General features: G+C 42.9%; 1 protein-coding gene across 1 annotated transcript in view; it reads right to left on the bottom strand.

The window, feature by feature from the left end:
* ttc7b (tetratricopeptide repeat domain 7B) overlaps positions 1–13,677 on the bottom strand; it is a 277,583-nt gene that overhangs the window by 149,125 nt on the left and 114,781 nt on the right. The window contains exons 9-11 of the mRNA XM_080202203.1: positions 8,988–9,125; positions 1,454–1,537; positions 545–649 (exon numbers count right to left, since the gene is read on the bottom strand). Coding sequence (XP_080058329.1) covers positions 545–649; positions 1,454–1,537; positions 8,988–9,125 — 327 coding nt within the window. The remainder of the gene's footprint in view (positions 1–544; positions 650–1,453; positions 1,538–8,987; positions 9,126–13,677) is intronic.

Raw genomic sequence — 13,677 nt, 5'->3', positions numbered from 1 at the left:
AGTTTCTGGATAATAATCTAATGATAATATCACTAGACTATCACCTCCTTATTTGTGACAGGTGATACAAAGGAGCATGAAAAAGGAAGGATATTCAAAGTGAACGGTGAGGGGTCAGAGGAAGGCACTGATGTAGAGATGCAGTAGGATGGAGTGTAGCAATATGAAGGCACTCTGAAGGATAAAACCATTTGCATGTATATTGCACCTTAATATAGTGAACTATCCCAAGATGCTTCACAGGAGCCTCATCGGACAGAGTTTGATCCTAAACCAAATAATATTCGGGCAGGTGATCAAAACTTTGTGGCAACATGTGTTGGAGGAGGAGAGAAGGGCCCAGGGCTTGAAGGAGTGAATCCCAGAGCTTAGAGCAAAGGCAACTGATGGAGCAGGTGTGAATGGTGAGCTGCTGAAAATCTGGGGTAGGTGAGAGGGCAGACATAGGGTAGCACAGAGATCCAGAAGGGTTGTCGGGCTGGAGGGGTTGTTGGGATAGGAAGGTCAAGGGGGGAACTGAGAAAAGAGAATTTGCATGACTTACCCAGTGAAGAGTTCCGATGCACAACTTGGTCGCGAGAAGTGGAATTGTGGGGTCATCTGGTTTCAGCCTTATACATTCTCTCAGTACCCTCACTGCCCGAGCAGACTAAAGAAATGATGGAAAAACACTCTCATTCTAAAATAATTCACAGATCTAACAGCCTCAATATATATTTTCATTTCCTTTCTCCTTCTGGATCCCAGCCAGTTAAGTCACTAACAGCCAGAAGCTTCAGTTCCACATACCATATTTGGTATACAGCACAGGTCAAAATCATTCAGGTGCAATCTTTCAGATGAGGTGTTAAATCCAAGACTCTTGTGAGCTTCTCAGGCAGGAGTAAAAGATCCCAGTGGCACATTCAAAGACAAGGCGAGTTCTTCCCAGGGTCCTGACTAGTATTCATCTGTCAAGCATCAGCTAAAGCAGACTTGGTGTTCATTACCTCATTGCTTTTTCTGGGGCCTTGCTATACTTTCCCACAATTAGCAGTGATAAAGGAAGACTTGTGCTTCTAAAGCATCTCTTGTGCCAAAATGCTTTATGCCAAATGAAGTGCTGTTGAAACATCACTGTTGTAATGTAGAAAATGCAATAGTCAAGGTCCCCAAAGAGCAATTAAATAAATAACCATAATAACTACTTCAGTGAAGTTTATTGAAGGATAAATGTTGGTCAGGAGATTGGAGAACTCTCCTGCTTTTCTGTGAGTAATACCATGGGATCTTTTGTGGTTACCTATGAAAGCAGACTTGCCAAAAGATGGCATCTTTGACAGGTGCAGCAATCCCTCAGAGGAAACCTAACAGGATAATACAGCTAATACCATATTGGTAATTATGATTTTATTTGATTTGAATCAAGTTAAAAATATGCATCACAATTGAGTTTTATTTAATTAATATTTACCTTGCCAGCAGCCATGAGGGACAATGCAAACTGATACCAAAGGTGGAACTCTTCAAATGTAAACTTCATTGCTCGTTCCAAGCACTAGAATTGAAAAACACATTAAGAAACCTTTTTAAAACTGTTCACATTCAGCATTTGAAAATAAGCAGTTTTCCCCGATTCTCAAAGGCTGTGTTAAGATTATGAAATGATGAAGATAATGAAGCCACAGGATCAAATCTGGAACCCAAAGTTCCAATTGACTCCAGCATGAAACGGAGTAAGAGGTCTTTCTCCAGGAACATCAGCACTCGAGAGGAGCATAACTGATCATTATTGTTTCTGAAGTTCCAGTGTAAACAGTTTAATATGGGTGCCTCATCCTATCTGCCATTGAAACTCTCATCCATGTCTTTGCTGCATCTAGACAGCAAGGAAGCCCTGTGTTAGCACTGGTTCTCACAGCACCAAAAGCCCGGGTTCAGTTCCCCGCTTGGTTCACCGTCTGTGTGGAGTTTGCAAGTTCTCCCCGTGTCTGCGTGGATTTCCTCCGGGTGCTCCGATTTCTTCCCACATTCTGAAAGACGTGCTGGTTAGGTGCATTGACCTGAACAGGTGTGGTGATTCAGGGAATTTCACAGTAACTTAATTGCAGTGTTAATGTAAGTCTTACTTGTGGCTAATAAATAAACTTTAACTTTAGACGTTAACTATTCCAATGCTCTCCTGGTCAGCCTCCCATCTTCCACCTTCTGTACATTTGAGCATATCCAAAATTTGCAGCAAGTCCAGTTCATCCAGCATTGTGTTACACTGCCACCCGCTGCAGCATCAGCTCAATTTGAAAACTAACACCTCATTTTCAAATCCATCCACTGACTCAGTCCTCTCTATGTCCATATCCTCCTCCAGTCTTAAAATCCTGCAGAAACTCTGCAGTGCACTAAAAATGCTCTCTTTTGCATTAAAACCTTTTAAAAATTTGACTTATTGTCACATGTATTAATGTACAGTGAAAAGTATTGTTTCTTGTGCGCTATACAGACAAAGCATACCATTCATAGAGAAGGAAATGAGAGTGCAGAATGTAGTGTTACAGTCACAGCTAGGGTGTAGGAAAAGATTAAATTAATGTGAGGTAGGTCCATTTAAATGTCTGACAGCAGCAAGGAAGAAGCTGTTCTTGAGTTTGTTGGTACGTGATCTCAGGCTTTTGTGTCTTTATCCCGATGGAAGGTGGTGGTAGAGAGAATATGAAGCCAAAGGATTACATGAGCTCAGTGTTGTACACTATTTTCCTTTTTCGGTCAAATGGCTAAAATTATACTTCCCAAGGTCAACACAAGACAGGCCAGCTCCATCATCACTCAGTCTTTGAGCTCTTCCTCCAAATCCTTCTGGGAACTCTTGATACATCCTCCAAAATAGTACTAATGGTTTGTGTGAAACTGCATGCTCACCACTGCTCAGTCAATGAAGTGACAGCTCAGTTTGGTTTGTTGGTAACTCTTTCACACTCTGAGACTTGACAATATAGAAATACACAAAAGTTACAACATGGAAACAGGCCATTTGGCCCAACAGTCCATGGTGAGGTTTACCCTCCCAATGAAGAAACATTTGGAGGCCTCCCCACTGAGGTTTGGGGAAAAAGGAAAGGGAGGTAGTGCCACCATCCCCCAACACTGCCCAAGGGGCAAAGCAGCAATGCCCGGGGGCAACTTGGCACTGCCCACAGGGCATCAGGTAGTGCCAAGGGGCAGGGTCTATAGGGGTGGGTCTAGATCAGTGGAGGATCCCACTGCCACTATGTACTTTGAGATCAGTGAAAGAGGAAGGGAGACCAGCAATCAAGGCTGGACATGGAGCGGGGGGTTCCCGCTCAGCACTGTGCTGTTGGCCTCTCCAGTGGGAGTGGGCCTTGCCCACAGATTTTTAGCAAGATTCATGCTACGGCACTCTGTGATGCACAGATTGCAGGAGATTCACTTTGAAAGTTCTGCTGAAAAACCAATGGGATTCACTCTAGTCTCTACATGAATTTGACACTCAGAATTTTTCTGGGAGAATCCCACTCCTGATTGCTGGATAGATGACTTTTCTCGATTTTCATTGCAAACTTGAGCCATGTGGCTACAGTGACAGCTAGATCGGGCGTAGTTATACGCTGCACAGATTGCTTCCCTCAGTGGTGAATACATTGAGGTCTCCAAACAACTGTCTAATATACAGGTATTGTGAGAGGCAGATTGAGAACTATACTCTCTGGTGTTAAAGCTACTGCTTCCTGCCTTAAGTGGAGATATTCAGAAAGTCATCTCGTATTTCCAACAACTGTCTGACTGGAATCTTAAACATGCTGAACCATGAGCAACTATTGTAGGTCACGTGCATAACGACATTGTTTGGGGTCAAGAGACTGTGGATTTGCTACTAGCGCTTTTCATCTCATTCTACCTGTCTTTAATCCTTCCATTATATTAACGACTGCATCCAGAATCTGGTCCATTTTAAAATGTGAAAATCACTGAGTCCTCTATTCAGTGTGTCACTGTGCAATGCTTCACGAAAGCTGAAGGAAATTAATGTTTCCACGAGGTTATTTTTCAAGGCAGCAGACACCTGATTCACCAGGATCTCCTCCTCCAAGAAACAAACACCCTTTAGAAGCCTTTCACATCAGACAGCTTCACACAGCTTGAATGCTAATACAGGGATCCCCAAACTGAACTTTATGCAATCTGTTAAAGTATATGATTCTCAACTCCAAAGGGCTGTGGAGGCTTAGTTATTGAGTACGTTTAGGGCAGAGATCGATACATTTCTAGTTGTTAAAGATATCAAGGGATACTGGGATAACATAGGGAAAACGGCATTGATGTAGAAGATCAACTATGATCTAGTTGAATGTCGGACCTGGCTCGAGTAATTTCCTCTAGCTTTCCGTGAAGCATTGCACAAAGAATAGATAATTTCCAGATTTTAAAATGGACCAGATACTGGATGCAGTCATTAATATAATGGAAGGATTAAAGACAGGTCGAATGAGGATGAGAAACGCCAATAGCAAATCCACAGTCTCTTGGCCCCAAACAATGTTGTCACGCATGTTTCATCTGCTGACATACAATAGTTGCTCAATGATTCAGAATGTTTAAGATTCCACACAGACAGTTGTTGGAAATACAAGCTGACTTCCGGAATATTTCAGCTTAAGGCAGGAAGCAGCAGCTTTAACACCAGAGAAAATAGTTCTCCTTCAAGGAATATCCACTGGTTTTTCAAGATCAAAGTCTGACCTCAGTGACATAAAAAATGATGATTTGTTGAATAATTTCATCTAAGAATTCCAGCAGAAGGTCCCAACTTTCTTCACAGTCCAAATGACTCAGAAAATACCTTATTTTTAATATTATAATTTTAGGAGGAAATGACATAACCGAGGCCATAGCGTGCCTCTTTTTTGGTCCAGACTAGAGCCCAGATTTTTACTTTACTCTTTACTAGTGTATGATCCTTTCTCCGAGAACATTGGAGGATTACAGGGACAAAGGGAGTAGGAGCTGGAGTGGGTCGTTTGGCCCCTCGAGCCAGATTTGACATTTAATTAGATCATAGTTGATCTTCTACTACAACGCCATTTTCCCCACATTATCCCCGTATCCCTTGATATCCTTAACAACTAGAAATGTATCAATCTCTGCCCTGAACATATTCAATAACTAACAGCCCTCTGGAGTTGAGAATTCCAAAGATTCACCACCCTCAGAATGAAGAAAATCCTTCCAGTCCTAAATGGTCCGTGTCCCTTGGTTCTAGGTCCCCTACCAAGGGGAAACATTCTTCCTTGTTTGCTTTGTCATTTTTCACGATGGTTACTATTTCAGTCTGAATTTCTCTTCACCTTCAGACAGCTATTCTCTGCTGCCATATTCTAATCCAGAAAGCCAATCTTTACACACTTTTACATTACACATTACAAGCATAAACCTCAACCCAAAAACCACAGTCTTAGTCCATATCCAGCTGCAATGGACTCAGGTGAATGCCCAGTTAATGGTTACGACCTATACACAATTCAAAATAATTAACAAGAAACTCAAACCAAGCAACTCATAGACTGAAGTTATCCATGGGTAATTTTCAAAGTAGAATAACCACAATGGTGTGATAGTGGTATTAAATGATAAGAATTAGAGCCGCAGAGCCTCTCTTTACATCCAATATCCAGCTGTTTAAAGGAATTAACAGCAGTAATTTTTTCCTCCCCAAGAGTTTGAATAACAGCTTGCTAAGCCCCGGACTATGAGAGAGCTGTGAATGAGTATAGATTTAAAAAGTGTTTCACAATACAAAGAACCACAATTATTTATTATTTCAAAAAAATGACTTGAATCCATTCCGAGTATCAAGGCATGAGTTTTCTGCTGGAATGGGGGTTATGTCCATCTTCATCAAAGGTGGGAGATCTGACATTCTGAGCCCCAAATGTACCAAGTGGGAAGAGCTTATCAGTTGTATTTGTACCAGACTTCTAATGAAGAAAAACCTCATCCTCGTCATCACAATGCTCAGCTCACTGACTATTTTATATGATGCAATGTTAAGAGGACCGGAGGTCCGAAGAGATTTAGGGGGCACCATGCAAAGATCATTAAAATGCAGTGGTCAGATTGAAAAAGAAAACCCAAAGGGCTAAAGGAATGTTCGCTTTTACAACGAGGGTCGAATGTAAAGGGAAAGAAGTCTTGACACAGCTTTATAAATCACAAGCTGCTGCATATCTGAGGCACTGTCTACAGTTCTGTACAGATATTGATCTTGGCAAGAAGTCTCACAAGACCAGGTTAAAGTCCATCAGGTTTATTTGGTAGCACTCCAAGATATTGATCTTGGACAGGGTCAGACACAGGGTCGCCAAAATGTTACCTGGATTCTCAAGGTTAAATTATGAGGAAAGACGACATAAACTAGGCTTCTATTTCCTATTGTACAAAAAAAGTTGGAGGGCTGGTGTGATTGAAATTTGTGGATTTTGAAAGTAAATGTTAGGGTCGATAAATGTTTCTGCTGCTGGGGAGTCTTGGACAAAGGGACACAATCTTGAATCAGTGCGAGGCAATTCAGGAGAGGAGTTAATAGACACTTGTTCATGCTAAGGGTTGCAGAAGCAAGGAACTCCCTCCCAGCAAAATGCTGGATGCCAGCTGAATAAAAAGCTTTGAGTCTGACAGCGATAGGTTTTTCCTCGCCAAGGGATATGGGGTGAGACCAGCAAATGGAGTTTGGATATATATCAGGCATGATCACCATTCCTCTTGCCCCTGTGTTGTCTTAAAGCTGTCAGACTGCTTGTCTGATATCCATTATAGTGTCAGAAGGAATTTTCACCAATGAAATATTGGAAAGCTGGAAGTGACTGTATTTGGTTCCTGCCACAAACTCCATTTCCTAGTCATTAACCCCATCTCTCCCCTGCCAATGATCTAAAACTGAAACAGATAGGTACAATAATGGTTTCAGCACAGACCATGCTGCTGAAACCCTCATCATGCTCTTGTTACCTTTAGTTTTACAATTCCAATATACTCTTGGCTGGCCTTGCTCATTCTACTCTCAGTAAACCTAAGGTCACCCAAAACTCTGCTTCCTGAGTCCAAATTCGCACAAAATTCTATTTACAATCAATTCTTGTGTTCACTGACCTACCCTGGACCCAGGTTAAACAAAGGCTCAATTTAAAAATTTCCCACTCTTGATTTCAAATTATTCAACGGCCTCGCTTCTGATCTCTGTAATCTCCTCCAGCCCGACAACCCTCAGAGAGATCTGTATACCTCTGTCTCAAGCGCTCGAGATGGATGAGGGCAGCTTCAATAACACTCAGGAAACTCAACACCATCCAGAACAAAGTAACCCACTTGGTGGCAGCCCACCCATAAACATTCATTCCCTCTATCACCTGGATAGTGGCACCATCTACAAGATGCACTGCAGGAATTCACGAAGGCACCTTAGGCAGCATCTTCCAAACCCATGGTTGCTACCATCTAGCAGGACAAAGACAGCAGATACCTGGGAGGAACACCACCACCTGCAAATTCTCTTCCAAGTCACACATCATCCTGACTTGGAAATACATCACTACTCCTTTATTGTCACTGGTCCCTTCCTAACTGTGAGTGCACCTACACCACAGGGACTGCAGTGGTTCAAGGCGGCAGCTCACTACCACCTTCTCATGAACAATTCGGGGTGGGCAATAAATGCTGATCAACCAGTGATGTTCAAATCCTATGATTGAATAAAAAAAACTTGCAATGACACAGAAAAATGATGCTTGACAGCAAGGAAAGGAAAAAAAGATGTGTGCCAATGTTAGGAGATGGTGAAAAGAATAAAATAGTGGGTTCAAGAAAGGGCCTTAAAGGAAGAAAAGAAGGTGGAGAGGTTGAGAAGTTCAGGAATTATTCTGCATTACAATTTGTCATTTGATTCATTTTTACAACACTATATTCAGGCAACAATGCTTAGGTTTCCATCCATAGTCTATTATTGCATTAGCAACCTGGTTCCCTCAGTGTTGCCATGTTGTTATGGCAGGAGGTGGAAGGGGAGAGACATGGAATGGAGATAGGTGAACAGTAAATAAATAACAGAAGTTGCAAACTGGAAAAGAAATATAAAAAGGAAAGAATTCATGAAGGGGAAATAGAGCAAATAACCAGGAGGTCAGACATCATGGTGGCACAGTGGTTAGCACTGCTGCCTCACAGCACCTGGGACCCTATAGGGACACTGTCTGTAGGGATTCTATGGTTCTATGATCAGATTGTAAGAACATAAGAACATAAGAAATAGGAGCAGGAGTAGGCCATCTAGCCCTTCGAGCCTGCCCCGCCATTCAATAAGATCATGGCTGATCTGTCGTGGCTCAGTTCCACTTTCCCGCCCTCTCCCCATAACCCTTAATCCCCTCTCGATAATGAAAAATAGTCCAAGAGTGAGAGCCGGCCAGCCTGAGAGGGGGAAAGCGAGCCAAAGGGGAAGAACACATAATAACGGAGGTGGAGAAGAAGAGCAGAACTGTCAAAACTGAATGGAAGACAAGAGTGTGAGAGGAGGCAAGCTTAAAAGAAATTAACTTAAGTGGGAAAGAGAGAGTGAACAGAAAACAAATGGAGGTGGATGGATAGCAGAAAAGGAAGGGTGAGACTGAATGTGGAAGAGAAAAAGAGCAGTGGGAAATAGAGAGTGAGGAACGAAAGACCATGTGCATACGTTTCACTTATTAAAGTTGACAGAAGTGCAGCTTACTCAAGTGTAAATAAAGAATTTAATACCACCCCTTACTGTCTTCCTCCTGCCACTGAAATTTATACTTTAAAATTGCTGAGGTCATCGCCATTTTGTGAAATGTGAAACAAATGAGATATAATGGGCTATGAACAATATTCCATATCAGAGCCATGGATCTGGTGAAACATGTTTAACTGGTGCAATATTGTGCAATGGCAAATCTGCAACAAACTGTCTTCTGGATTGGACTGACCTCTGACAGCATTTCATATTGACCACGTCTTCCCAGTGCTATTGTCAGAAGATCATAGACAATGGAGGCACTCTGTAAACTGATAATGCGATCATTGTTGTGTTCTGGGATCCGGCTCAGCACTGCATCCCTGTTAGCCTGAAAAACACAACACAGCAAAGTCACTGACCGTAATGCTACTCTCAGAACCCAACATTTTAATTTATTTTTGCCCTATTTAAGATTGGAACTGCAGTTGTCCTGGAAACTCAAATTAAATATTTGCATCTCGAATATTTTGCTTCAAGCCCAAATCTCCCAACCAGTCAAAAAGTAATATCACTTTGGGCCTTTCTTTGATTCCTCCCCAGTCTGCTTTCCTGCTGTCCAGAGAAATAATGAGTTCCACAGGTGCTGGCAACCCACCTCTAACCCTCCTATGCTTCATGCATGTTCCTCTACAGTCAGACTCCTCAACTGAGGTAAAGGGGCAAGAGAGTGAATCATAACCGAGGCTGGCCACAGTCTCACATACCCATCATAGAGAATGGTCATTGAGTGGCAGCAGTATGTACCATGGAACGTATACACATAGAGAATGGTGACCAGCAGTGGCTTTGACTTTGGGTCAGAGTCACTGAGAGCAATCACATTGGCTCTTCACTGTTTTGGTCAAAATCAGCATAGGCCTACAAGAGAACCTGGTCTCCTCTGCTTGACATTTAGCACTATACCGGGTGCTACTTTTTCCTCAGCGAGCAGCCAGTGTGCCCTCAGAGGACTAACAAAGACTGAGGTTCATGAAAACAAAGACGTGACATCACATTTCTGTGAATAGTTAACTTAAAAATAAAACATAATTATGAGCAGCAGGAGAAAAACAGGGTGCAGCACAGCTTGTGAAAATATTCTCCAATCAATCTGTGTGGGAGAAAAACATCAGCCTTTCACAATAGGTCAGGGGTAGTAAACAGAGAACTTATTCTAGTGAACTTCCAGGAAGGAGCCACTGATGACTTTCGAGCTTCATTTATACCCGTGGCTGCCTAATTTTAAACTGCACTGAGCAACCAGCAGGTTAAGGGCTCCATTCACATAGTTTGCTTTGTAATTTGACACACACCCAAACTGAATCTTCACAATATCAGGCAGGAAACAGGCAGACAAGAAAACCACAATCTGCATCACAAAACATACAAAAGATGACAGGATGTATGCTCACAATAATATTTTAATTGATCTAGTTCCAATTCAGGCACTTATATCAGTACTACTCCTAATCCATAAAATTACAGAATTCCTACAGTGCAGAAGGAGGCCATTCAAGTCAATCGAGTCTGCATCAACCATAATCCCATCCAGATCCTATCCACATAACCCCATGCATTTACCCTAACTAGTCCTCCTGACACTACGGGGCAATTTAACACGGAAAATCCAACTAACCCGCACATCTTTCGGATTGTGGGAGGAAACTGGAGCACCTGGAGGAAACCCATGCAAAGACAGGGAGAATGTGCAGACTCCACACAGACAGTGATCCAAGTCAAAAATCGAACCCAGATCCCTGGCGCTGTGAGGCAGCAGTGCTAACCACTAGGCCGCCCCACACTGTAGGTAAGAACTGGACATTTAGAACATAAGAACGTAAGAAATAGGAGCAGAAGTAGGCCATCTAGCCCCTCGAGCCTGCCCCGCCATTCAATAAGATCATGGCTGATCTGTCGTGGCTCAGTTCCACATTCCCGCCCTCTCCCCATAACCCTTAATCCCCTCTCCTATCAAAAACCCATCAACCCGCGTCTTAAAAATATTTAGCGAGGTAGCCTCCACCACTTCAATGGGCAGAGAATTCCAGAGATTCACCACCCTTTGAGTGAAGAAGTTCTTCCTCAACTCCGTTCTAAACCGCACCCCCCCTTTATCTTGAGGCTGTGCCCCCTAGTCCTACTGTCCTTTCTGAGCGGGAAGAGTCGCTCCACCTCTATCCTATCCATCCCATTCATCATCTTATACGTCTCAATGAGATCTCCCCTCATTCTTCTAAACTCTAACGAGTACAAGCCTAGTTTATTCAGCCTCTCCTCACAGCTCAACCCCCTCAACTCCGGCATCAGCCTAGTAAACCTCCTCTGCACTCCCTCCAAGGCCAAAATATCCTTGCGTAAGTACGGCGCCCAAAACTGCACACAGTACTCCAGCTGTGGCCTCACCAATGCCCTATTTAGTAGGTATTGCTTTAAACAAATGAAATAAAATTGAAGGAATGTGTAGGAAGAACGCATGAGAGTTCACCAGCACTATCATACCTCTGATTTATCGAGAAGCAAATTGAGAGCTAAATCCAATAGAATCAATAGTCCATTGACAGGGAATAAAGAACAATATAAACCAAAATGCAAAAACCTTTTGCTAATAAAACTCTCCACAAAGCTTGGGTAAATACAGGGTATTAACTCAGAACACAATTCGATTTCCTTGCATGAGTTGATCTTGCAAACAGCAACTGTTAAACAAAAAAGCAACTTCAGTTTTCTTCTATGGTGACTGTTGGAAGACATTAGTAACAAAGAGATAAACATTGCTTCAGCTCACAGTGAAAAACTGGCAGGAAGGTTATCTCTCTATACCAGAGCCCTTAGAAAGAAAAAGAATGCCACTTGACATAAATATAGCACGGGCCGTGTGAGAGAACACTGCGTGACTCCCGCCCATTAAGACTTCATAGAAATGGTAACCTCAGGAATGAGATAAAGAAACCGAGAAATTGAAAAGAAAGATGAAGATATCTTCACCCACCTCAATCAGTATGATTTTTACCCACTGAGGCATACATATGATACATAGTGTAGAGAGATAGCCAAATGCCTTATATAGACATTTAGATTAGTGATTTGCCTAAAGAAAGGCATTTAAAACAGTAAACTCTAACAGGAAATTGATTTCAACCCAGAAGATTAGGCTGAGAAACTGTACACTCGATAGGCCCGTTTCACCACATCAAGTTTGTTTGACTGGTAATCTTACTTGGAACACTAACATTTGAATAAGTGAAATTAGGTTTGTGAGTGGATTGTTTCACCATCACTGATTGAATTCACATTAATACAGTCAGCTGGTTAACTTTTACACAGATCAGGGGTCAAGCCTGGGATCTTTGTGAAGGGGTTGTTACAGGACGTTTGGGGATGAACTACCAATAATTATTTTGTAGAAAATAAAACGTTTCAGCACCAAGAGCCATGGCTCAATTAACAGAAACTAGCTTACAGGCCAGGGGTCTTAATCCCATCATCCTGAGCAAAACTGCAGCGCTCCCCTTGTTCTGCACTGGAGTGGATCAGACATCTACCTTCTCAAAATGGACAAGGTTCTGTACAATTTGGCATGTGTGGGGAATGGATGGTGCTGGTTAATCAAAAGTCATAGAATCATCATCATCATAGAAACCCTACAGTGCAGGAGGCCATTTGGTCCATCGAGTCTGCACCGACAATCCCACCTAGGGAAAAATGATGGTTACCCAAGAGTTTTGCTTTTAACCAATCCCGGGTAACCTGTGGTATGTAATGCTGCAGAGTAGGGAAACAGTTCTTCTGTTGTTGAAACTGGAATGTCTTAAACTCCAGGACGGGTGTGAGGAACGAACAGGGCAGTCAGTACTCCTGTGGATACACTAGCCTGTAACTAAGCCTCTCACTGTGTTGTGGATCTGTTAGCACATGATTTCATCTGTTGTCAATCCCCAGACACACCAACTCTCATAAACTGATCATGAGAGGGGCAATTTCTCAGACAAACCCAGCCTCACTCACAATCCTCCAGGAGGGCTATAATATCTTGAGATTCTCCTGATCTGATTGGAAAAGGAGCACCAGTGCTGATCATTTTTCTCTTGGCTCAGGCATTGCTGCGGCTGTATAGGGCATTGGTGAGGCCGCAGCTGGAGTACTGTGTGCAGTTTTGGGCGCCGTACTTACGCAAGGATATTTTGGCCTTGGAGGGAGTGCAGAGGAGGTTTACTAGGCTGATGCCGGAGCTGAGGGGGTTGAGCTATGAGGAGAGGCTGAATAAATTAGGCTTGTACTCGTTAGAGTTTAGAAGAATGAGGGGAGATCTCATTGAGACGTATAAGATGATGAATGGGATGGATAGGATAGAGGTGGAGAGACTCTTCCTGCTCAGAAAGGATAGTAGGACTAGGGGGCACAGCCTCAAGTTAAAGGGGGGGCGGTTTAGAACAGAGTTGAGGAGGAACTTCTTCACTCAAAGGGTGGTGAATCTCTGGAATTCTCTGCCCGTTGAAGTGGTGGCGGCTACCTCGCTAAATATTTTTAAGACGCGGGTTGACAGGTTTTTGATAAGAGAGGGGATTAAGGGTTATGGGGAGAGGGCGGGAATGTGGAACTGAGCCACGACAGATCAGCCATGATCTTATTGAATGGCGGGGCAGGCTCGAAGGGCTAGTTGGCCTACTCCTGCTCCTATTTCTTATGTTCTTATCACAGAAGTCTTAGAGAACTGACATAAACCTTTGGCCTAATTTTCAAATTCCTGCTTTTAACTTCCTGCTTTATCCTGTTCTATTTTGCCGTGAGTTACCTCTCAGTTTAGCAGTTCACAGATTTCTAGGATTCCTACAGTGCAGAAGGAGGCCACTCGGCCCGTTGAGCCTGCATCGACAACAGTCCTACCCAGATCCTATCCTCAT

The sequence above is a fragment of the Carcharhinus amblyrhynchos genome, chromosome 14 (genome assembly GCF_965287045.1).
Source record: "Carcharhinus amblyrhynchos chromosome 14, sCarAmb.v2.hapA, whole genome shotgun sequence".
Lineage (NCBI taxonomy): Eukaryota > Metazoa > Chordata > Chondrichthyes > Carcharhiniformes > Carcharhinidae > Carcharhinus > Carcharhinus amblyrhynchos.
Note: the sequence above shows the minus strand (reverse complement) of the source record. Positions and strands in the feature narration are given on the sequence as shown.